General features: G+C 41.2%; 1 protein-coding gene across 27 annotated transcripts in view; it reads left to right on the forward strand.

Annotated features, from left to right (window-relative positions):
- SNAP91 (synaptosome associated protein 91) overlaps positions 1-25,469 on the forward strand; it is a 73,622-nt gene that overhangs the window by 34,504 nt on the left and 13,649 nt on the right. For 9 of the 27 annotated variants that reach the window (XR_013928483.1, XM_080389474.1, XM_080389465.1 and 6 more), the window contains 12 exons: positions 1,607-1,677; positions 3,123-3,150; positions 4,539-4,648; positions 5,806-5,906; positions 10,898-10,912; positions 11,058-11,228; positions 17,398-17,505; positions 18,022-18,279; positions 18,487-18,564; positions 18,672-18,743; positions 19,227-19,310; positions 20,191-20,274. Coding sequence is in view for 21 of the 27 variants with exons in the window: in XM_080389474.1 (XP_080245600.1) it covers positions 1,607-1,677; positions 3,123-3,150; positions 4,539-4,648; positions 5,806-5,906; positions 10,898-10,912; positions 11,058-11,228; positions 17,398-17,505; positions 18,022-18,279; positions 18,487-18,564; positions 18,672-18,743; positions 19,227-19,310; positions 20,191-20,274 (1,180 nt within the window). In the remaining 6 variants the exon portion in view is untranslated. Of the gene's footprint in view, positions 1-1,606; positions 1,678-3,122; positions 3,151-4,538; positions 4,649-5,805; positions 5,907-10,897; positions 10,913-11,057; positions 11,229-17,173; positions 17,278-17,397; positions 17,506-18,021; positions 18,280-18,486; positions 18,565-18,671; positions 18,744-19,226; positions 19,311-20,190; positions 20,275-25,469 lie in introns of those variants that run through there. The other 18 variants (XM_080389478.1, XM_080389476.1, XM_080389461.1 and 15 more) reach the window with 15 other exon arrangements.

A 25,469-nucleotide genomic window follows, 5' to 3' on the forward strand; every position in this document is an offset into this window, starting at 1 on the left:
GAGAGCTTTTAAGAAACCTGTGAATAGTATATTGGAAAGCTATTTAAAATGTGTAGAGGTAACTGGTAACAGGAAATAATGGATTTTTAATTTTTTTTTTTAAATATAGCTTTCTGCTTAAGGAGGTACAACTTGTATCTTATGCTGTAGCCTTTTTTAATATGTAGAAGTCTGGGGTTTTTTGTTATTTTTTTTTAAGCAAATGGGAGCCTTTGTTCCTGTTTTTCTTGCTGCTGGAGAATTCTTGTAACTAAGTTACTTGTGTTTAACCGGATTTTTAATTGTGCTCAAATTAGTTGAACATGAATAAATATTCCTAAAAAAGCAGCAATGGTTAGGATGTTCCTGCACTGCATATGTATGTAGGACATATTTAAACTCAAGCCATCATTTAAGGATTTTTTTGAACATTTTAAATTTCTGCATGTGTTAAGTTACCTTACTGCTTAGCTTTAATGTCAAAATTAATATGCAGATGCTGTAAGTACAATTAGCTGTCCATTGGTACCAGCAGGTACTAAGCATCCTAAAATGTCTGGCTTAGCAGGCCAGCTGGTTTTCAGCACACTGTACACAGGAGCAGTGGATAGTCTGTTTTCAAGCATCTCAGACTGACTTTTTTCATGCATATGTGTACCCTGAAATTAAAAACATTATTTATTAAAAACACCGTAGGTATAGCTGTCAGGAATTGCGGTTGATCTGAAAGAGACTGATAAAGAGAATTTCCCATTTAAAGACCGTACCATTGATGAACCAGTAACCCTGGTGAAATACTTGACTGTTATATGCTACTTTATCTCTCAAGGGTTTCCTCCTTGCTTGTTGATCTTGTAGGAGTCTACTTATCTGGACTCTACACTGGAGTAGCTATGCACACTGTTTGCATTTACAACTGCTTCTCCTATCTGCCATTGTAACAGCAAGTGCATGCCTGGGGGTATTGCCTGACCACAAAAAAGTTGTTTAAAATGGATCTTAAGATCAGGGAGGCCTGGAAAAGCCTGGGTTTTGTCGATGTCTAAAATAATAATCTTTCTGAATTGTGAGTTTGCTGCTGGGCTTAGTAACCTGTGGTTGGCTGCCATTTGGAGAAGAAACAGTTTTGTGACGTTGGGAGTCTTGAACCAAAGGGGTTTTTGCTTTGGGTATGGGAAAGGACTTTTAGTTTGTTTTGTTTAGACTGCAAATATTACCTAACCCTCTAGTCATGAAAGAGGTGTTGGGAGGTCTGACTAAAATCGAAACTGAAAGGATGACCTTGAACCTATAACTCTTAAAATTAACCCTGTGGATACCTGTGCTGTTGTCAATGTTTGATACTGGCTGAAAGCATGATGAGCAGCACACCCTGGATTTAAGGCTTCAGGTGCTATTTAGCAGAGGTAAATGTCTTCTCTCTGCAAATTTGGACACAGTATTATCTTTCAAAAGCTGTCTTTGCCTGAATACTTCTAGCATGGAAATCCACTGTTTTCAGTAGCGTAAATAAAATAACAGCATGAGCATGCACATGATGGGCTTCAGGGAAGCTGGTGTGAGATTTCAAAGTATCATTAGGTCAATGCAGCGTGTTTAGAAGCGTATCTTTCTCTTTGCTTTCAAGGCTCCTAGCAGTCTCATGGAGACCCTTGAGCAACATCTAAACTCACTGGAAGGAAAAAAACCTGGCAACAAGTAGGTATATATGTTATACCATGTATCAAGGCATAGTAGTAACAGTGTGAGACCAGCTGATGTTTAGGTTTGCCTCCCCCAACCTCTTTTTGTCACTTAGTTGGAAAATAAGCCGTGATAGGACTAAGCTTTTCCTTTCTCTTACAAAGTCATCTTAATGGCAACCTTTTTTTTTTCCTTACAGGGGTTGGAGGGGGGCGGGGAGGGCAGCAACACACTGAACAACTACACATTTACCCAAATTAAGTAAAATTAACTCTGGAAAACTCCTAGAAGGAACTGTTTTTCCCTGCTGCAAAGGCTTTTATTATCAAAATTTGTTTTCTAATGGCTCTGCATCTTCTTACTAGATACTTGTCATGGCTAAGTCTAGGACGGATTAAGCTAAACCTGTGTTTTCTCTTTTACTGTTGCGTTCCTTGCAATTTAGCGAAGGGTAAGTACATATATTTGCATATCACTTGCATGCAGATGTGATGACGTTTGGGTTTTTTTTAAGATAGCTTGAACACTTAGAAATAGATATCTTCTTTAAACTGTACCTAAACTGTTGCTTGCTTTTTTATATAGTTTTTTATATAGTTATTAAGTATAACTATATTTGTATATAGTTATTGAGTTACTTTTGGTCATTTCTGTCATAGCTCCAAATCTTCTAATCAATTCTACAGCTCCTAGGACTTGCCCAATTCAAGCCACCTATAGGATGGATGCTAGTTCAATATTGGTGCAGTTTTAACGTCAGATCCTCCTTTCTTTTACATCAAAACAACTCTAAAAATATGTGGCAGTATTTTCGTACCTTATAATGACGAAAGTAAACAAATGCACCAACGTACATTTTGACTTGTGATTAAGGCCCTGTTGGTGGGTGTTAGTGTGATTTTTCTTGCATGTGGGAGAACTTTCAGCTTAGATTTCCAGCTGTTTCCATACTTATAAATATCATTATTTTAAAGTAACTCTGACTTTCTTTAAAAGAACAGCAGACTGAAAATTTGCTGACACTTGTGTTGGAGAACTGCTTCCATACTACTGGTGTTCTGCTGCTGTTGCATGGTTTTATAATGTGACATTATGGTCATAATGGTGACATCTTGCCCTAGTAACTCTTTCCTACTTGCTCCTGTAGGCCCAACAGAAAGACATTTGCATGCATCTCTGCCTTTCCTCCATTTAGTAGAACTTACTTAAAAGGCAGAATAATTCAGTGATACCAATTAGCTTAAAACATTAAGATTTGAAATGAAAATTTGCAGTAAAATTTGCAGTCCTTGTCTAAAGTAGCACATGGAATTTTGAGAAATGGCGAGGGCATGCAATTGTAGAGAAGTCCAGAAAGCTGTCACACTTAGGTTTTGGTCTTTTTACAGGAGTTTTGATGACCAGAAACATAGTTTCAAAAAGTGTACTTATCTGAAAATCCCCCCTTTTTTTTTTTCTAGATCTGGGGCTCCTTCTCCTCTGAGCAAGGTAAATACTGCCAGTTGCTGTAGTTAATTCTTGTTTGGGTGATAATGCTTTAGAACATCTTAATAGCATAAAGAATTCAGTTTCTGTCTCCTAATCAGCTTTTTAGACTTTGCCATCTAGGCCCTATTTAATTGACAAAACTGCATCTTTTAATGGCCTTGTAAATAGTAGCCCCATAAAAGCACTTCACTGATCTGAAGGACTATAGTGCTTATACCAGTGCAGGATGCTAAGCAGCTTTGCCAGGATTTGATGGTCATGCTTTGTGAAAGCATAAAAGAGGCATATCTATCTCAACTTTTTTTTTTATTTATTTTATTTCCCCTTATTCCTCATGTCAGTGAAAAACATACTCCGTACTGTTTCTCCTCCAAATTCTTCACTTTATTTGCAGCTTTTTAGGAGGAAGTTCTGACTTTTTCTTTCTTGAAAGTAGTCAGAATGGCAAACATAGGACTTGTTTTCGTCCGTTAAGAAAAGGATCTCTCTAACGTGTGAGATGCTGTGACAAAGCTCATAGTATCTTTTAGAATTAAATTGATACTCTTCAAGGTAACTTGAGTCTTCAAGTGCACGGAAGAGTTGCAAAATACTCTCCTGGGTGTCTGTCCTTGCCATACTTAAGGTATCTTTATCCAGAACTGGAGGAGCTAATGAAGCAAAATCATAGGCTGAGGTGTCTTTTACATCTTCGCAAGGACTTAACTGTTAGCTGTTGATGGCTCTTTAAATTCTCTTCAGTTTGAAGGTTTACGTACACACTTTTGACTCAGTTTCTAACCATATCTCTTCTCCCACCATTTCTGTGGTTACAATACTAAGGTGATGTTGGGGATGAACAGATATTTCATTCTGAGGACAAAACGTAGAAACAAACCCACAGAAATGTTTTGTTTCTCCCATCTTCAGGATGGTCTTAAAACTGAGAGGAGGGAGTTTGCTGGGGAGCAAACTATTTTCTTGGAACTTGCTGAGAATCCTTTGACACATAGGAACTGTTAGTTACCCTAACTGGGATTTAAAAGGCAGGTAAGGCAACTCCAGATCACAAGTCTGAGTCAGTTACTTAGGTGTTGGGTGAGTCTTCAACGTGAGGGACCAAAGCTCATATGAGACTGTCCACTGGTGTCCGCAGGTTCTCTGAATGCATGCAATAGGCATTTTGTCTTGAGCCAGGCATTGCTAGGTGGAGTCACCTTGGAGTTTCTCAGCTCCACCACCCTCTGAAAACTTAGCCCAATCATCCTTACATTCTTTCAAAGGGGGGAACAGCTCACAATAAGAAGACCTGATGTCAAAATTAGATTTTTAAAGCAAGTGAATCTATGCACGAGTTACCTGTGGAGAAATGTTGGTATATTGAATGTATATTTAAAATATTTCTCCAGTCTTCGCCAGCCACAACTGTTACATCTCCTAGTTCTACTCCAGCAAAAACTATTGATACTTCTCCTCCAGTTGATCTTTTTGCAACTTCATCTACAGCTGCTCCAGTCAGGTAAGTTAAAAAGCGTATTTGAGTTACTGAGCTTGGGGTAGGTGCTGAAGTCACACCTGTAACAGGAGGCTTGCCTGCAAGATTTTGTGTACTTTACAGGTAATATACATCAGTATTGAGTGGGCTACATTCTTCTACCAGTGTAGATCACAAATGAGCTGTAACACACACAAAAAAATATATAATAATTGTAGCCACTGATTTGCTTTCAGTGTACTAGTGTGTACTACCATTCCAAACAAACTTTTATTTTAATAGAGTGAAGTAAAGTGCAAATCCAAATTAGTTTTTACTGACTTTCAGTTTTCTGTTTCTAAAACTGCTGGATTAAGATTCCTTTTTCTTGCTGTTCAAATCACTTAACGAAGCACAAAAATAGTGAACTTTTGGAGGTTAAAATAAAAAATAAACATCTGACCAATGAGAAAATCTGAACAGTACTTTCAAGTTAAGACCAGAACAAACTGCTGTTGCGCATTGTGATGAGCAGAAGTGAAAGAACTCTAGAAATGTAAAAGCTCTAAGCTTGAACCAAAAGTCTGAAGATGTGACTAACTTGAGTTAAATTTCAGCTGAAGTACTTAACTGAAGAAAGAGCTTCTACTGTTTATTATTTAAATGTTCTAAAGGAGCAAGACCTTGTTTCTAAGCATATATCTGACTGGCTTAGGTTGTAGTTTTGCCAACTCTCTTCTGCCTAATGCCTATTTATTGCCTGGAAATGCAGATTTCTTGCTTTCTGATATGGCACAATGAAATATTGAAGTAGAATGGAGCTGTTTTCAGTTATGTGCCCTGTTCTTAGGGGCCACCTGAGACCTTGGTTTTGGGTGGGGGTTTTTTTGTTTGTTTTTGGGGGATTTTTAGGATTGTTAAAGTCTCATAGATCTGTTATAATGCCATTGTCAAGTAATGAAAGGAAGTTAAGGTTCCATCCTAGGGTGTAATGTGTTCTCAGCACTTACTGCAGTAGAGGTGTTTATGGCCACTTCTCTGATCCCAAGGCCTAAAAAACCCCAAGTGTCTCTCAATGATTTCATCAGTCGTACAAACAAAGGGTAATTCCTACAATCCTGTCATGATTGTGTTTCTATGCTTGATTAAAGTGGGCAGATTCCTCCAGTATTTAATAATAACTCTCTTCCTTTCCTTGGCAGCTCTTCCAAACCATCCAGCGATCTTCTGGATCTTCAGCCAGATTTCGCCGCTACTGGGCAGGCAGCTCCAGCAGCCCCTGCTGGAGCCACTTCATGGGGAGGTAGAAAAACCTCGCTGTCAGCATCTGTTCTTGCAGTCTCCATCTTCTTGCCTGGCTGAACTGAACCTTGGCTCTTTCTCTGCTAGCACAGGATGTGCCCAGCTCAATCCCAGGCTTCTGCTGACCTGACAGTCAGGCATCCCTTCGCAGCACAAGGCTACTTCTTTTTCCAGGGATATGCATAGTGGTATAAGCTGCTTATAAGGGCCTGACTGCAAAGCTGGGAGGAGCCAGGATTATGTGACTAAAAGTGAGCAGGAGGGGGATGGCTGAAGGTGAACAGGTAGGGTAGGCACTTTAAAACAGAAGAACTAGAACTGCTCGTGTTCATGGGCAAGGTGAGGGCAGGAGTCGGCTCTGCTGTTCATAAAGCAAAGCCCACAGATCAGTAGGGGGAGAGTCAAAAACACCTTTTAAAGCAGTGATGCATCTAAAGCCAACGGTGACAAATCAGTTCCGCTGCAAGTGTGATTACCTCTGACAAACCCTAACACGTTTTATTAAAATCTTCCTTGTCCGCTTAGAATAATAGTCTGAAAACAGAAGCAGAGGGCTGAGTGCTTTCAGAGAGGAATACCTAACCAGTCTGAAAGGTGAGCTCTGTGGTGAGCTGAGCCTGTTGTTCCCAGCAGCACTGGCAGCTGCCGAACTGGAGAGGACCGCAACACATGCAGGCAGTGTTCTCTCCTGTCCTGTGAAGGCAATGAATTAGGCCAGTAAATGTGATTTAACTTACACAGTTGTAAACCCACTGCGGTGTAATGTTAAGAAACCTGGTGTGGCAGCTTAATGAACTCATCAGTGCTCTCACGGTAAGAGCGGTACACTGAGTCACGCTGGCTGCCGAGAATGCTGATACTGGGTACTAGTGGCTTCTGCATGCCACATTTCTCTTTTTAGCTTTAGTTCATTAAAGGTGACATTGTATCTCAGCCATTTCATAATGAGAGGCTAGCTACGGCTGTCACACAGGCCATGTTTTGCATATTCCAGTTTAATCTGTTGAATCGATTTACTTTATTTTTTCCAGAAGTGTCAGTTTTATTAACTGAAGTATAATCTTACCCAGAAAGCAAGACCAAAAAGTCATCTATTCTAGGATGCCAGGGACTAATTATTCTGCAGTTTTTGATTGCATCCTATTTGTCTTGCTTTGTCATTGGCAAGTACTGGAACACAAGCTTTTGAGATGTTCAAAAGAGCTCAGGCCTCTCAGTTAATTTTTTAGGCAGTTGCACAGTTATGCAGAGTAAATAGCCATTAATATCGTAAAATACTGATTCACATTGCAATTGAAAGCAGATTTATTTGGGTTTTTTCTTTGCTCTTTTGAACAAAGCACCTGTAGTTTGGAACTTAGGTGGTTTTGGTCTTCTGAATTACTGAAAACTAAAATTGAGTTGTAATGCACCTAGTCCTCTTACTCCACAACAGAAAAGGACAGCTAACTTTTCTTCCTTTGGTCAAGATTATCACTGACCTCAAGTATACTTCAGTCTTGCCTTTCAGAATAGCATTTTGGTATCGTAGTAAGCTTCAGGTTTGCCTGCTTTACTGCTGGCAGGAGTCCAGGTATGATGACCTGTTACTACACCAGAATCTTGCCCTTTTTATTTTCTTTTTCTTTTTTTTCAACTGTTTTAAATAATTGCCAAACACCATATCAGACGTGCATAAATGGAGAACTGGAATGCCTTTGTGGTGAAAATACTGAAATTTCCATGAATGTTTCATCTGGTAATGAGAAATCCTTTCAGCCTGTGTTAAGGTGTTGGGGTTTTTTAAACTAAATCTGGAGGATGAAGCCACTAGTCACTACAAATTGCACAACCTCACAGGTACTACAGAGCCTTCTAATTAGTGCAGGTGAGGCCACATCAGGAATTCTGCATCCAGTCCTGGGCTCTCCTGTTTAAGGGAGAGGGGGCTGGCAGAAGACTGGCAGGACTCCAGGGATCTAGACCACATCTCTGCAGAGAGAGACTGAGGGAGCTGGGCTGCTGTCATCTGGCAAAGAGGAGGCTAAAGGGAACTCTTACTAGTGGCCTACAGCTACTTGAAGGGGAGTTACAGAGCAGAGCCAAAATTTGGTTGGAAGTGATAGTTGATTATAATGAAGGGTAACAACATACTGCAGCTTCAGAGCTAGACTGGACGTGAGGCAAAATTATTTCACTTGGAGGGTAAGGCAGTAGTGGAGCAGGACCCCGATGTGAGCCAGTGGACTCTCCATTCCTGGAGATTCTTCAAGACCTGACCTAGGCAAAGCCATTACTGCCCTGATCTGGTGTTGGGTGTAATGTTCTGAGCAGGAGGCTGGAAAAGATGAGCTTTCTTCCACCCAGGACTTTTGGGAGAATGTGTAACAGTGCCTCCCTGCTACTTGAGCTTCTTCCTCATCTGCAGAACTCTTCTGGCCCACAGCAAGTTAACACAGCAACTTGTCAGAAAGTAGTAGGCAGAGGAAGCTGGAAGAATTGCTGCAGTTCAGAATAGCTGGGAAAATGTAAATAGCAAGTACTTAAAGATGCAACATCAAAATGGCACTTTACATGTCACATAAACCTCAGGAATACATCACCAACGAATGATCCTGCTTACTCAATCTCACTGGCAGTGTAGATGCCATGTATTCTGGCATACACTGTATATTTGGTATAGTACACTGTGTATTTAGTGGTATAGACAGTGCGCTGTATATTTTGTTGTATAACTAGTATATTTCTGAATACAGCGTAAGTTATCTAGCAAATGAACTATAACGTGAAAATCTACACTTTTGTGCTAACAGGAGATGATCAAGGTAGGGTAACAAGTTGCCTGCAACATACTGCAAGGTGAATAGATAGGCATTTGGCAAGCAAATTTGACTTTAGTATTACAAAAAATACAGTAGGTCAAATTCTGCATCCTCGTGAGGTTTGACTCTCAGATGTAAAAGCAGACTGACTTGAATTTCTAACTACTGAACTAACTACCTTGCAGTGTGCATTAGAACATGGATTTTCTATTAGTATAGTTAAATATTACTGTACAGTAGAGCATTGGTTTTAATCCTTCCCGTATTAAGAGTAAAGGTAGATTGCCATGCTGGATAATTGTAATTTCACTGTGTTGTGATCTATAACATAATTGGATAACAAAAATGCGTTGAAGAAGAAGCTAATAGAAGGTAAGAGTTTGCCAGCAGTTGCTTGTTTTACGTCTAGCTGTGAGACATCCACCTGATGTGCAGTAATGAAATACCAGAGTGCTACATCTCTAATACACTGTTAATGTTCTTTCAGAATGGTGTTTTGACTTACCTCGGCTTGTTCAGTCAGTCTCAAGTAGAGTTCTCCCAAGGAGCCAATTACGAAAATACCTGCATGTGGTTCCTTGGTAGCTTTTTAACAAGTACTGTAAAATAAAGACAAACTTGTGAAGATTGAGCTGTGCTTGCTCAAGTCATTTTGCTTCCTCCATACTGACCCACAGTAAAGCATCCGGACTCTGCTCACTGTTCGGTGATGCCTCAGATGAAGCCATGACTCTGTTACCTGTACAAGGAATCTAGGAGCCATGCCGAGCTACTGGCTCGTAAATAGGCAGTTGTTGAGCTCAGACTATTCTAACTGCAGTATAAAAATGTAATAGGCCAAACGGGTTAGTTTTCACAGATTTTTTTTTTTTTATAGCATGTAGTTGGGGTTTATGTAGGCAAAGCTCACTTTGAGCTCAATCTGACTAATCTTAGAGGACATCAATTTGTGGGGAAGTCTGTCATTAAAGATGTTTCAGTGACTTCCAGAAACAGTTAACTAAGGAACCAAAGTTGGAACAGAGCCAACCTGCTTATATTGTCAGTCGGTCATGGTCCTCATAGCAAGCGTTAGCAGAGGTGGCTGTTTCTGCTTGCTCTATTACAAATGCAGGAGAAGCTTTCAAAGAGGAGCCGGTCTCCTGTTTTTTTCTTTGCTAAATAGTTGTCTTGAGTACAAGAACCACAGCCTGTTTGCCTCTCGGAATATACTTGGGGCAGGAGGGATGCCGTGTATTGTATCCTGAAGCCACTGAACACTGTATTTGCAGGCTGCTCTCTGCTAGAGTACCCTGGCTTTGGTGCCAGTTTTGTGAAGGGCTGTAGGGCCGATGGGTGGATCACAACTGCTCACTTCGGCAGAACAATAAGCTGAATTCTGCCTACTTTTAATGACTGTCATGTTGATTTTGACTGCTTTCTAACTACTTTGGCCTAGAAAATACGTGCAACTAAGCAGAATTATCTTGAGATTCTCTTTGGTACCCGAGCATGTTCTGCTATTAGCTTATTGATTTAAATAAGCTTCGACAGTGCCTGTTTACTGTACTTGTATGGGAGCACTGGGATTCGCTGGGGCTCACTCTCCCTGTGTACACTCTTACTCGATGAAAGTCTTGAAGCTGTGTGCTGTTAGGCCCAGGAACTTGAATTTAAAATTCGCAGTGTTCTTGGGGGATGAGAGCTGCTCATGAACTTCAAAGAAGTCTACCTTACTTCTGGTCTTACTCTCCACAGTGCTAGGCCAAATGCAAGAGAGAAGTAGTCTAGTGATGAATCGAGCTTCTAAAGAAGTGGTTCTTGGGTGTACCCTGGGGTGGTGAAAGGTACTACCCTTACAGGCAACTCCCTGGTTCTCTTTGTTACAGTTTAAGCAAAGAAAGCCAGCTGTATAAAACAGAAGTGATAAATACTACCAGTGTCTGAACATCTTGCTGATTAGATATTAAAGAACTTAACACCTCTGTGAAACTTACATACTGGTTCTGTTTTGAATAGAGTTATTGAACAGAATGAACTTTTTCATGTAACAGTAACTTCTTGAATGCTGGAAGATCAAGTGCAGAAATTGTTTAACCTAGATATGTCACTTAAAAGAATGAACATATGGCTAACGAACATCTTCAGTCTGGCAGTTCTACTAATTAGTCTGTTTCTTTATTCTGCTGTCATTGTAACGGACAATCACTAGACCTCTTGGGAGAGGGTGAGTAACATTTTTGATTTCTAAGACTTTTGAATGTTAAGACTCCTTATTAAAAGCTCCAGCTTTCTGGAGCTGAGTAATTGTGGTCTCTCTCCCTCTTCCCCTTACTTTTCCTGTTTGATCTTCATTATGTGGTTGCATATAGATAATCTGGCTGCACTTTCCGGTGTTACCTCTGAGCCACAGATTTCAGATCCATTTGCCCCAGAGCCTAGTGCAACTACTGCTGCAACTACTGATACTGCAACTACTTCAGCTGCCGCTGCTACAACCACAACTATTACTGCTGCCACTGCTGAAGTGGATCTCTTTGGAGGTTAGTTTGGTTGCTCTAGTGCTCTATGCCAGCTCATAAGGTAGATGAAGCAATACTGAGTTCAGCTACTGTGTCAAGGCCTCTGATTTAATCAATTCTGCCAGAGGTGCCTGTGTGTTGGATGCTAGATGGAGCAGGAAATGTAAACTGTCCAACTGCCTCGTTGTTTGCTGTGCTTTTAGTTGATAAGACTCCTCTGCATGTATATGGAAATGGAAAACTGTGCACACTTAAGACTGAATTACTTTATGGTTGAACAGCAAAAAAAATTAGGTTTCAGGTGCACACCCGGAGAAGCAGGTATTCTTTCCACATTATTCAGTAACTACGCACTGTACTACAATTTGTGGGAAACGCAGTTGTGCTTTCGTAGTTGCTGAGGAGGGATGTGGCAGCTTCCTGCCCCTTCATTACGTGTGGCGCTTGAGCTCTGTTGTGTTTCTTCTGAGTCCTTTCAGTAAATGTAGTACGGAGCCAGCAGAAACTACTATATTACAGTGTTCTTGAATCTGGGTTTTATTTCATGTAGCATTAATAGTAAATTAAAGTGGCAGTGAACTCGTACTAAATGCCAACTATACAACTGATGTGTAAGAAACATATTCTTTGAGTTTAGCTATGCTCTTTCAGTCTCTCATGGTAGCTGCTAACCTCATGAATAAGAATAAATTTCCCCCTGTACGTTGTCAGTTTTCTTGTCACTCCCATGGAGCAGGAGGCTTGTCAGCAGCATGTCAGAAATTACCGTTTCTTTTCAGCACTATACCAGCCCAGGTTAATAGAAAAAATTTCTGATTTACAAACTACTAACACGTTTAAGATCACCTGACCACAGTATTTTTGTAGGTTTCTCTTCCAGTATGACCATGTATGTCAGGAATTAGTAATAACATCCTTGCTAGCAAAACTGCATTCCAGTATGTTCTGAGTGGAGTGTGGTGTTTTTATCGCTTCTACTGACAGGAGTTCTGGAGAGGTCTCACACATAAACAGGTGTTTCCTAAAGACTCAGAGTTCCCGGTTAGAAGTTTTTTAGGACTGACTTAGACAGACAGCTCCAGGATATCCCCAGTGGAACTGCTGAGAAGCTGCAAGAAAGGAGTACAGCTGCTACCTGCTACTTAACTCCCCCTTTTACAAAGATGGATAATAGGTCAAGTGCCACAGGGTCAGGCAGTTCAGAAGCAATTTTAAAATAGTTGTGGGCAATGGTTCTGGACACCACTAGGCGCAAGAGAGATTCTGATGTTCGTTACCCTCAGAAGACTGTTGCAGAAGCCAAGGCCTGTGCTTGTTAACACTGCTGCAGATGCACAGCGCATGACACTTCTGGTGTGTAGATGTTGGGGTCGAACCAGTCTTGGATACAGCACTTTCAAATCACATTAGTAATTTAGCATAGATATATGACCTTTTAAAAAAATTAAATGATAGTTAAATGGCTAGAAATCACTGTAAACTTGCAACAGGATTAGAAAAACACCTACTGTTGCATATTCTTCCAGCGCTACTGCTTCCAGCAGCAAGATGTACCCTTCCTTTTTTCTACCTTTTGCACTATTCTGTGCCTGGAAAAATGGCTGCTACCAAATCAGTGGCAAAGAGCTGGATGCATTTAGTTTCTAGAGATTTAACTGATCATTAGATTACTTAGTGGCACATGTTAGCAAGTGGAGTTGCCTTCATTCTCCAGTGTGGAAAGAATTATACTTTTGCAGCATCCAGACTTCTGTGACTTGATCAGTTTTTTTAAAAGAGAATGTATTTTCTTGCTCGAATACTATAAATCTCCAGTGGATTATATAGTAGATGAATGCTGACTTTTTCCTGGAACGCTTCAGGACAAAGCAAGGTTTTGTTATTTACAATAGCAGAAAACTTCTGGTTTTCAAGAAGGAAAAAAGTCTAAACACACTCAGCAGTGAAGGTACTTTTGCAGTGCCTTCAAGACACCCGCAGGCCAGACCCTTTTAGGATCCTGGAGTCCATATTGAACTTCCATCTCTCTGCTTGTGGTTTTTTTGTTTGTTTCTTTCTTTGGGGTTTTTTTTGTTTGTTTTTTTTTGTTTTGTTTTGTTTTTTTTTTTTTTTTGTCTGACTCCTTTGCTGTAACTGGTATCCCATACCAACATTCCTTTTTACTTCAAGACTACGTACAGTGCAAGAAGCGGTAGTCTGGGGGCAGACACTGTCACTCTAGCTTTTTTGGTGCCAGGAAAGCTTACAGTTAATCTTAAAGTAGGTACTTGATCTTTGAGGTCTGCTAGAGATACAGTCTTCAAGGTCATGTTAACTTTTTGCAGCTTGCCAGTTCTTAGTTGCTTTATGCAATCCCTTGTGGGGAGGTGTGGTAGGGGAAGATACAGGACCAGTGATCTTGGGAGAAAGAATGTAGAGTCTTCAGGGAGTGGCTGGGTAGGGAAGGGAAGCTGAAAGCTGCAGGAGAGAGGCAGCCAAGGTGATGGAAGAAGCAGAAGAGGAGACTTGGCAGGAATGACTGTTGAATTCTCTTGCACTGCATCGCTGGTACTTCAGCTGATAGGAGCCTGCGTGTTGCCTGGGACTGGGCTTTGTCTTTAAGAGGAGAAGCAGCTCTGCTTTATGTCTTCATGTCTTAACATGCTTTTGGAAAGCAGATGAGAAATGCAGGATTGATCCAGCATAGCTTTTTTGAAGAATTCAGTCTGATTAATGGGCAAGCTTTCAGTTACCTGGGCCAACTTGAAGAATTCCTTATCTTGTTTCCAAGATAAACAAGAGGAGGCTGTTTTCAAAGTGCAGCTGGAATCATTCCTGAGAGGGGGAAATGTATAGGAAAGGCGAAAGATCTTGAAATGCCATGTACCTCAATAATAGAATTTGGACACAGTATTTTTAGATGCTAATAATGTGTTCTTGAGTTATATTTTGTTGTGCGATTATAGTGTAAGTGGTGCAAGTAAAAATTCATGGCAGACACTGTGCAAATGTCAGTTATTAAGTATTCAGTATTAATCACAAGCAGGCAGGGAACTGTGGTTTTCCCTTTAAAGAAACTAAAGGCAAAGTGATTGAGACTTTTTGGCACTTGGCAAATGAATGTCCCTCATGCTGGAACATGCTTGTAGCAAACCAGCACTTATTTTAAAGTGTTTTAAAATTATTTTAAAATGAAAACTTTTTTTTTTAAGTTTTAAAAAACAACAACAAAAATCCCATAATTCTTACTATTATTTCCTAGCAGTGATCCTAGTGGGGTGTTTCTTGTTAAGCCAGGTTTTCCATGCCAAAGTAATGAAGGGTGACTGAAGAGGAAAAAAAAATGTGGAAACAAGAAAAAAATTCTGCTCACCTGTGCACTTTAGTTCTATGATCTTTCAAATACTTGTGACTTGCCATAGGGTTGTTTCAGATGTTGCATAATACATTAAATGATTATAAGTCATACATAAGTATCATCATACGTGAGTAACTTTTGTTGTATATTGATGCCATGGTGTCAGATGAAGCCTGAATTTATGAATTTATGAAATTAAACAGATCACTCTTCAAGAACACTTACTTTGCTGCAGACAAGATGTGTTGAAGCACTGCTTCAGTGTTTCAGAACTTAAAAATGCCATTGTTTGCACATCACTTCAATAAGAACTGATTTTATTTAACAATTTAAGTGTTTGCAGTACAGAATACATAGCTATCACTCCTAATGGCTGTTCCGTGTAGTGTGAACTTGCAAAGGTTTCAGCAACATCTTAAACCCAAGCGAGGATCATGTGCTACTTGATTCTAAAAGTCAAAAGCTAGATTCACTTCTGAAGCAGAAGATGCACAAATGTAAAGAGGCATAAACTGAGTATATACAGTAACTGCTGTAAAGGGAGAAGATCTCTTACAGTGCTGGAAATGCAAATGTGGGGTTACTGTGCCAATATGGAGAAACAAAAAAAGAAACATTCCAATCTGTTTTTTAGTAATAAAACATGCAATACTTAATTTTATCAATTTCTGCATGTCATGCTCGATTTTTAGCAGAGGGCATCTGTGCAGGTGCAGCACAGCCTTTTGGAAGGCTTCAATGAACTTGATAAGTATTAACTTAAAAAAAAAACCAACCCAGCAAACCATTGGTTTGAACTGTGAGCTGTAGGGTCACCTGGTTAGGTTGGTTTGTCTCTGTGCTTATAGAAGTTTCTTGAACTTCTCGGAGTAACTAATATTTAAAGTTTTTTCTTTAGATTCCATTATGAACTTAGGTGTTTATCCCACCTGCTATTTAACCCAACTATGATGCTAAAGAATATGATACGCTTGGCAACAACCTATTCGTATTTGGAAGCGGCAATAAATAATAAAGCTGATGCCACGCTAGCCGTTCCCTTCCATCTATGGACTGGAAGGAATTTGTGCCCACCTGAATTTCTATGGCTGCTGTATGTGGAACCTCAGTAGTTCACATCTGGACAGCAATGGGTGTTGCTCTGAGGCTGAAGTGGTCCCAGCATAGAACTGGTGACTAACTGTATGCATTCTGAAACACCACTTCATATGAAACCTGGAGGCTATCCTTTCATTCTGGGAGGTAATTATAAATAGCGTTGACCAGCTTCTGTGCTGTTGATGACCTACAAGCTTGTGTGGATAGAAATAAGCTTTTTTGGAAGAGCCCAGGGTGACCCTCTATCTGAAAGCTGGCCCTGTAGAGCAGACCCCAACACACATGACCATATGCATAGCATGTTCTTAAGCAGTACCATTCAAAACTCTTCAGTCCGGTGCTGTGTTGAATTTCTTCTATAGGATGTATGCCAGTGTCTGGTGTACATACAACACTGTGATGTTTGACAAATTACAATTTTTTTACTTGGACAACTGCCATCCAGTTTTGTTGTTGAACCCTGTTATGTGAAAAATAGAATTGTATTTGAAATGGCTTATTAGCAGGCCTTTTTTTGCTACTAACTCATTTTAATTCTATTGTACAAGGCTTTCATCTCTTCTGTTGAAGTTTCAGTGCATGTTCTTTTGAGCTTTTTAGATTAAGTGGCACAAACTTGTTTTTAAAATGGTTGTTTTCATTTTAAAATTGACACTCAAGTTAAAGCATGGTAAGCTTTTTCCTGTAGTAGTTTAACAGTGCAATTGCAGTATTCCCCAACAGATTTTATTTTTTTAACTTGCTAACTTTGTAGCAGTAGAAAAATGGCCTTTATGAGCATCTTGAAGCATTTGATCTTAATTGTGCAGTCTTTTTGTGAAGAAAATGCTTGCCTATGAGGATAGTCCAAATGGCGTTGTCCATTAGGACTACTTCATGGAATTAAGAGCTACAGATGGTGGTTTAAGCCTAGGAATAATGCTGTGAAAGTTCAGAGCTTAAAATTTAAACATACCACTTAGCAAGTGGCAAGGAAAAAAATGGTCAAAGAAAACTCATGAGCAAGTCATTCCAAAACCTCCAAACAGTTGTTTTCCCTGACTCGGTTGGTTGGCCTAGAGGTGATCCTAAAAGGAGGAGAGACACACTATGGCTGGCCAGTAGTTAAGATCCTTGATCTGTCAGAAGCAAGCTGAGTAAATATAACCTATGCGTCAGGTTATGGCTTCAGAAAGATCCAATTGGAATACTGTCAAGAAACAAGTAAGTTCAATTTCTCAGATGTTGCATGACTGACTTGGCTCAAAACTGAGAAATGGTAGATGCAGATCTCGTGCTGATGTAATTGGACTGTTATTTGTAATGGTGCTTAAGTTCACAAAGCACTGTGCGAGTAAATTCACAGTTACAGATCAATAACACGTATTACAGGCTTTGAGCATGCAAGTTTTTAGTATTTTTATAAACACCAACTTACTGCCATACCTCTGCTCGCTCTTCAGTTAATTTTGGGTAGTACATGAGCATGCTGCTCTGAACCCTTATACAATGAGAATAATGCCTTATTTTACACTCACTGTACTTCCTGCAGGCAACCAGAGAAGCTCTATCTTCAAACCCTGTCTAGAACCTGCTCATGTGGGGTTGGGGGAGAGGCAGAGCGTTTTGTGCTGCATGACTTGTCTTGCTGTCAGAGTAAGAACATTCATGTTGTATAAGGGGATCTACCTGTGCAATTTAACTTGGTTCTTTTACTATATTTTTCTTCTCTTTATCCTTTTTCCTTTTAATTTCTGTTCTTAAACTGCACCCAAGATGCCTTTGCAGCTTCTCCTGGGGAAGCCCCTGCAGCGGCTGAAGGGGCAGCAGCACCAGCTACCCCAACCCCTGTAGCAGCAGCTCTTGATGCATGTTCAGGAAATGGTGGGTTTTATGTCATTAGATAGTCTCTTGTTTTGCTGGCTTTTTGTTTAAACTACATGGCAGTGTGTTTTTCTGAAATTTTCTTAGTGTTTGCAATTGGTCAAAAACAAATGTTAGACTGAAGAGCATGCCTAACAAAACTGCCTGTTACTGAGTCCCAGTAACTTTGTACTTATTTGGTAGTGCTAATGGACAATTCTATCAGTGCTGAGTTTTGTAAGCAGTAACCTGCTAAAGTGGATATTCTTTTGTCATATTTCTGTCTTTTTTTGGCCTTGTCAAAGAGCCTTTGAAAGTTCTCCCCTTTAACTAGCCTGCTCAGCCCTTCAGGTGGTCTTTATTTTGGAAAAACATAAGTAACATGTCTGAATAAGTAAGCTGAATGTTAACGACCTCCTCTGTGTGCGTGCGTGTATTTGCAGTATGTGCATTGCCTGTCGTTGCTTTGTTCTTGACTTCCTCCCTCGCTGATCCTAAGTACGTATACACAAATATTTCCCCTCTCCTTTTTACAAGACCCCTTTGCCCCATCCGAAGGTAGTGCAGAGGCTGCTCCTGAGCTGGACCTCTTTGCTATGAAGCCAACAGAGACTGCTGTTCCTGTAGTTACCCCTACAACTAGTGCAGCCACTCCAGTTCCTGCAACAACTCCTTCTCCAGCTGCTGCTGTTGCTGCTGCTGCTACTGCTACTACAGCTACTGCCACTACCACTACCGCCACCACTACTGCTACCACCACCACCTCCGCTCCTCCTGCTCTAGATATCTTTGGTGGTAATTTTGTTTTTAACTCTTTGATTCTGTTGGATTGATCTGTCAGGAGTACAGAACAAACAAATCATTGTTGCATGCATGCTGTGTGCTGGGCTTTCAAACCAGAGAGCCTATTAATTCAAAATATGATGTATAAAACATGGAAGTTCTGCTTTCAGTCCTGCCTTTCAAAAATGAGTTAAAGATGTGTTATGTTCTTGGCCTTAGATTTATTTGAGTCTGTTCCTGATGTACCCGCAGCACCTAAACCAGATGCTACTCCTAGCATAGATCTCTTTGGTACAGGTAAAGAGAGAATTCTTCCAATACTCTGCTGCTTTGATGCCGTGTAATGGTGTAAACTGACTTGAGTGATACTTACTTCTCCTCGGTTTTTCTTTCATTTCTGGAAGATGCTTTTTCATCTCCGCCGCATGGAGCTTCTCCTGTGCCTGAGAGTTCTCTCACTGCTGATCTCTTATCTGGTGAGTGCTTGTTTTCACAGGCCGTCTTACAGACTTCCTGGGTTTGCTTGTTTTTGTTTCCCCAAGAGTAAAATAAAAAACAACAACAAAAAAAAACCAACCAAAAAACACTTATTACCAATTTACATCTTTAAGCTGAAATACTAAGTTGTGGGTTTGATGCTTTGGTCACAAGATGTGCAGTTGCTGAAGATGCAAGCTGTGAAGTGGCTGACACCGAAGCTGAGTAAGTAATGTAGTTGTTGAGAGAGTAAATCCTCCAAGCATAAGAATTTTCTTAATACGCAATGTTTTCGTTAAAGCACTGTGGTTTTCAGTTGCGGTGTGAGAAATGTAACACTTTCTGTTTGCAGTTCTGAAGACTGCTACCTGAATTTACCAACCCTGTCGTTCTAACTGGTGGAGCCCATGTGGCTTTGAAATATTTAGCTATCATTGTTGCCTTGCTGATACTAAATATTATTTATCCTATGCTTACTGCAGTGGATGCATTTGCAGCCCCCTCTCCTCTACCCACTGCCTCTCCAGCAAAGGTGGATTCTTCAGGTGTGATTGACCTATTTGGTGGTGGGTATTTTTCTTTCCTCACCACTTCAGAGTTGAATCACTTCATTTCAATTACCTTTGCGCTTTGCTAAAGCTGAGGTTTCCCCCTTCTCACAGCTTTTCTGTGTAGCATGACAGCTAAGACTAGCATGCCCAGTTCTTAGTACTGCACACTAACGAACTGCAAATAAGCTGTCAGCGTGCTCATTTCGTTGTCATGACACTTGCCATTCTGTTTTCAGTCAGTGCATGTGTGGCTCTTCCTCAGCGGTCCAGTAAAAGTCTGTTGTGTTCTTTTTTTCTTCTTTGCAACTCTCCGTGGTCATGTTGTTTTCTCTCAGTTCCGTTTCTCAAAGCAGCTGAAGTTTTGGGGGTGACTTGTCTCGGAGTGGGTTATCTGAATCACAGGATCTTTGTGGGATTTGACAAGGTGGAAATTAGGATGGGCCAGCCAGCTCTAGGAGTGTTGTAGAACAGAAATGTTGCTCAGAAGTAGTGAATTTTCAAACATTAGTGACATACTCCTCTAAAAAGACTTAATACGAGTCAGTAGGTTCTGTCTGGAATTAACTCCAAACTCTCGTCTGATGCATTCACCTCCAAAGGGCTTAGCCCTCTTGTCTAAAATGCTGTGGTTTGCATGGATTTTCTGAGAAGAGGCTCAACTAAAAAGAGAAGAGATTCCTCTCAAGTGTTGGTTTGTTGCCCCTCCTTTTTTCCACCTGCACTTCACATCCGTGGTACTGCTTCGCAATAGAGATGGCCAAACGCTTTCATTTTCTTCTTCTGATGAATGAAGTGGTTATCCTTTTGTCATCTTTTGTTTACATTAAGTGATGAATTGATGCATTTAATATTGAACTCTTCACCTTTTCTTGATGCTTTCTGGAATTCCCTTTAGATGCTTTTGGAAGTAGTGCTTCTGAACCCCAGCCCGCAACCCAGGCTGCTTCTAGTTCCTCAGCTTCTGCAGACCTACTTGCTGGTAATAAAGAACTTCTAGCAAATTGTTATTTTAAGGCAAACTAAGAAATGGTCTTTGAAATCTTTTATGTTCCTTGGGTGTAAGTGGACTTCTGCAGTGGAATAAAATACTTGTTTACAAGATTTCTTAGTACTTTAGATGTCTTAAATTAAAAGTACGGTGAATTACAGGGGAGGGGCTATACTGAAGTACGAGTTAATGTCCTAGATTACCTTCTTCCTATGCTCCTCATTTTCCTACCTCCTGCTGTTTTTCTATACTGTTCACTGTATAGGAGCGTGTACGTAAAGTTTCTTTGGCTGACTGCAGCAGTACTTAAGCAGTATTGCAGGCTATGCTACTTGTTCCTTACTTCTAATACATCTCGATTTCTCGGTTGATTTAATCGAGGCAGGTTACACACTTAAGCGTTAGGAGCTTGGATGAATGACTTGGCAGCAGTCTTGCGTTTAGCCAAGGAGAGCAGGCTGACGAGAAAGAGCTTTTCTGAGGACAAGGGCATAGAGGTGATAGTGACCCTCTCGTCACACTGGGTGAAATGAGGTCTCTGCTATGCTGAGTGTGGCATCACTGTCACGCCCTATTTCAAAAGCTGAATAACTGTATCATTGTAGTCGGCATACTACAAGTAAGCAGCTTCAGCTGAGTTCTGTTTGTACCATTCTCCAAAATTCATGCTAAACCACCATGTATTTTGGTGGCTATAGTGAGTGTGCTAAACAGTCGTGACTCCTCCCCATCCCGGTTTGAAGTTAGTAGAGAACAAGATCCCAGCCTGCCTTCCTCAAGTTTAAAGGAAACTAATGCACTTCTGGCTTCAGGAAGACTTGACTCAGTTTGTCCCCATGTTTCCAAAACGTGAATTTGTGAGTAGGATGCGTTGGTAGGTTATCCTTCATGAACTTCGAAGATGATGGTTAGCTTTGTGTTGTACCTCTGTGCCATTAATTCTGAGCTGGAGTGATAGTCTGCCCTTTGTGCAACTGCTGACCACTCCAGGTGTGGTGGGCCCTGACATCAGCTGCTGTCTGTACGTCTGAAGGTCTCTCACGCCAGCTTACCCTGTGTCAGAGGTCCAACCCTGTGTATGTTTTTCCTTTTTATGCTCATGAGAGGCTCTCCATTACATGAGGAGAATAGGCTTAAAGTAGTAGATTCTGAAAGATACCAGTGGTTTTTCAGTCGTGTGTGTTATCGGGGGACTGGGTGCAAAGATGTTGTCAGGCAGAAGCTAATCCTGCTTATGCAAACATTACAATACAAAATATTTTATCTCCTTATCTGTAACTAAGCTTAAATTCCAGTAGGAATTACGCTCCAGATGGCTTAAACTTCAGCAGTGTGCTCTCTGAATCTGATGAGTCACATTAAATCAAAACCTAAATTATAAAAGAAATGTTATAAGTTGTGAGTTATAAATACTCAAGCTGACCTGAAGTAGTTGGGGTGAATAAGATGATTTCTTTTAAAATTTTATTTTTGCTCCAAGTAGACTTATTTTTTTTTTTTTTTGGCAGATACAGATATTCTGCAAACATCACAGCATATTGCTAAACATTTGTTCACCCTAAATAATGGCAGATGTATAGCCTGCAGTGTAATCCAGTTTTAAATTCAAGAGTGTCCAGAATTCATATGGTGGCTGACGGCTTGTCCTTCATGGTTTATGAGTGTTTCATTGTACTCAGTGTTCATATGCATAATATTATGAGTATACTTACTATGCATCACTGTCTTAAGTGTTCTGCTGTCAAAAAAGTTTCTAGTCTCTTCCTGGCTCACTTAGAAATTGTGGTAGAATGTTTTTCATACTTTTTTAAGCTTCTCACCAGGCAAGACTAGACCTACGCTGATAAATACAATAATCTAACCTTTCACCCTTCTAGGTCTATCCCAGTACATACCCTAATAGCATGTTCCTGTAAAAAAATCTTACATGAATGCGTAAGTAAAAGCAACCTCAAAACTGGGCAGTTAGGGATGTCCAGACAATACTTCTGACTCGGTTGCTGCTGTTTCTGCAGACTGTCTCTGGGTCTTGTGCAAGTCCTAGACAGCTAGAACTTAATTTATTAAAGCGTTTCTATGGCTTTTGTGCCAGATGTTGCTGTTAAATTGTGCAAGGCTAAAAGCTGTGGAATTAAGACCAATCATCATGCAAACTTTACCTGAAGCTGGGGAGAACTCTCTTCTGTAGCTGGAGAACAGACACTTTATGGGGCTTTGCAAAAGCTTAGGTAACTTTTAAAGCAGAATCTTACAGGAATTAAGTTAATGCCGTGCTGCCCAGCTCCTTGTTCTCATTCGGGATATGGAAAGGATCTAACTGAGCACAGGATCTTTAGATGGCTCCAGAGCTTTAGGAATTGCTCCAGTCAACTGCCTTTTGTCATCCGTGTATCTCATCAGCCTGCTTCTGGACTGATTCTTTGCAGATAGGTACCTTTTTTGCAGATAGTTGAATGGATGGAGCTTTGCCTTGGGACAGGTGATGGACTAGGACAGAGCTTGTACGTAAGGATCAGAAGATAAGCCAGCATCGGTGATGTGTTAGCATGTGTCTGCTACAGACCACCTGGTCAAGAAGAGGCAGTAGAGGGAGCCTGCAGAAAGCCTCACTGTCACAGGCTTTGGCAGCAACTTCAGCCACCACAGTATGGGCTGGAAGGGCAATAGGGAATGTGGCTGGGCACAGGTAATGCAGGGGACTTCTGGAATGTGTTAGAGAATCCCTTGATGTGGGTGATCAAGACATACCAGAGTGAGTTCAGTGGAGGGCCACCAAGACGGTGACCTGGTGCACATGACGTATGAGCAGAGGCTGGGAACTGGGTCCATTCAGCCTTGAGAAGAGAAGGCAAAAGGGAGGCCTCGTTCGTGTCTAAATTTCCTCACTGGAGGACACAGGGAACACTAGCCAGGTTCTTATCGGAGGTGCACAGCGATAGGAAACAAGGCAATGTGCGGGGAAACTCCAGTTGAATACTGGGATTCTTTTATTGTTACCATGAGGATGGTCAGATATGACAGTAGGCTGCCCAGAGGGGCAGTGGAATCGGTCCTCTTGGAGGTGTCAAGGCAGATCTCTGGGCAACCTGATTGCACCAGGCCAGCAGCTTTGAGCAGGGTGTTGGGCTGGCTGACCTCCAGAGTTCCCTTCCAGCCTAAATTATGCCGTGACAAACCCGCTTCGAGAACAGACCTTGGAGAGCTGAGGACAGGTCTCTGATCCCAGTACGTTTGTCCAGATTCAGAGTTAGCATGTGTGAACGTGTGGCTTACTGTGGACTAAGGTTTGGGTGATAAGGGCTCTGTGGGAAGCAGGGAAGCTCACACAGGCTTTTGAAAAGCTCTTTACTTGGGACTGCAGAAAGCAGGCTGCTCTGCTTCCCGCTGCTGCTTCCCTGGCTCCAGCCAGGGCGCCTGGTCGGTAGCATCTGAAGGGACCAGTTTAACTTACAATCAGAGTGGGTTTGGTCATTGCCTGCAGTCTGGCAAGCTTCAGCTGAAGGACATAATTTATGAGGTATTTCTAATCAGGTTGTTTTCTCCTCGACCTGTAGTGCATAGTCAGGTTTGCTGTCCTCTCCCAGCTGTCTCTGGGGCCAATGTAGTTGTTCCTATAGACCAGTTGTTCCACAACTAAACCTGTTTGCTGGTGGTAGAGCAAGTTTCTGGCCTGGTGCCCAGGTGATGGCACACCACTCTCATTTCCCTGCTGAGCGTTTGGGTTTGAATACAGTTAGCTGCTGCTAACTCACTCCTCTTCTGAAACATGCATCTGATGTGTAAATAAGTCTGATGCTTGCATCAAGTGTGTGTGTATACATTTCTCTAACTCTTTCAATTTGTAAGTGTTTGGTGTTTAGTCTTGCTGCGTTCTTTGAGAAAGAAACGTTTTCAGAGACAGCGTCTGAGATCTCACAGTAACACTTGATATAGTGGATGCTTGCAATTCGAGCACAGGTTCTGTATGTTGAGCTCTAGCCTGTCTCATAGTTAAATGCCTGGCAGATGCTCGATTTCATAGCTGGGAAATGTGCTCTTATCACTGCAAGTGTCATGGTTTAAACCCAACCAGCAACTGAGCACCACCCAGCTGCTCCCTCACTCCCCCCACGGTGGGATGGGGGAGAGAATCTGAAGAGTAAAAGTGAGAAGACTTGTGGGTTGAGATAAAGACACTTTAATAGGCAAAGAAAAAGCTGTGCGTGCAAGCAGAGCAGAACAAGGAATTCATTCACCACTTCCCGTTGGCGGGCAGGTGTTCAGCTGTCTCCAGGAAAGCAGGGCTCCATCACGCGTGACAGGTACTTGGGAAGACAAAACACTGTCATTCCGACACCCTTCCTTCTTCCCCCAGCTTTTTCTTGCTGAGCATGATGTGGTGTGGTATGGAATACCCCTTTGGCCAGTTGGGGCCAGCTGTCCCAGCTGTGCCCCCTCCCAGCTTCTTGTGCACCCCCGGCCAGCTCGCTGCTGGGGTGGGGTGAGACACAGAAAGGACTCTGCAAGCCCTGCTCAGCAACAACTAAAACATCCCTGTACTGTCAACACTGTTTCCAGCACAAATCCAAAACATAGTCCCATACAAACTAATACGGAAAAAATTAACTCAATCCCAGCCAAAACCAGTACAGTAAGATGTCTGCATAATGTGCTGTAATCGAATATACCCTGTGACCGTGGAAAGCAGTCTGGATAAAAAAGGTGGTTCGAGGATCTTCAGAATTTTCTTTATTTTCCCATTATTAAAAAGCAGGCTTCCCCACTGAACTGGTAACTAAAGAAAGCTGAAGGACAGAAGATGAAAGGAATTAGTTGACTGCTTAAACAAGAGTGGTACAAACTAAGTAAAAAGGCAGAAAGCAGTGATAAGGGTTTCATGTAAACAGATGATCTCTTCTAAATTGATAAGTTGTATTTGGTACTGAATTTCAACAATGTGACTGTTGGAGTAGCATGCCAAATTTTTCAGATTTCACCCATGTGAAAAGGTCTGTATTTACTTTATACGAGAATAGGATTTAAAATGGTCTCTACAAAGTTGAGAAAACTATCTAAAGGAGAAATTTCAAATGAGTAAATGTTCGAGCTTCTATCCACAGGCAGCAGCGGTTAGCCGGACAAATAGGGACAGCAGACTGTAAGGCAGGACGTTCCCTGAAAAGAAACTAAAGGCAGTGGTGGAGCGT

This window comes from Falco punctatus (assembly GCF_963210335.1).
Source record: "Falco punctatus genome assembly, chromosome: 5".
Taxonomy (NCBI): domain Eukaryota; kingdom Metazoa; phylum Chordata; class Aves; order Falconiformes; family Falconidae; genus Falco; species Falco punctatus.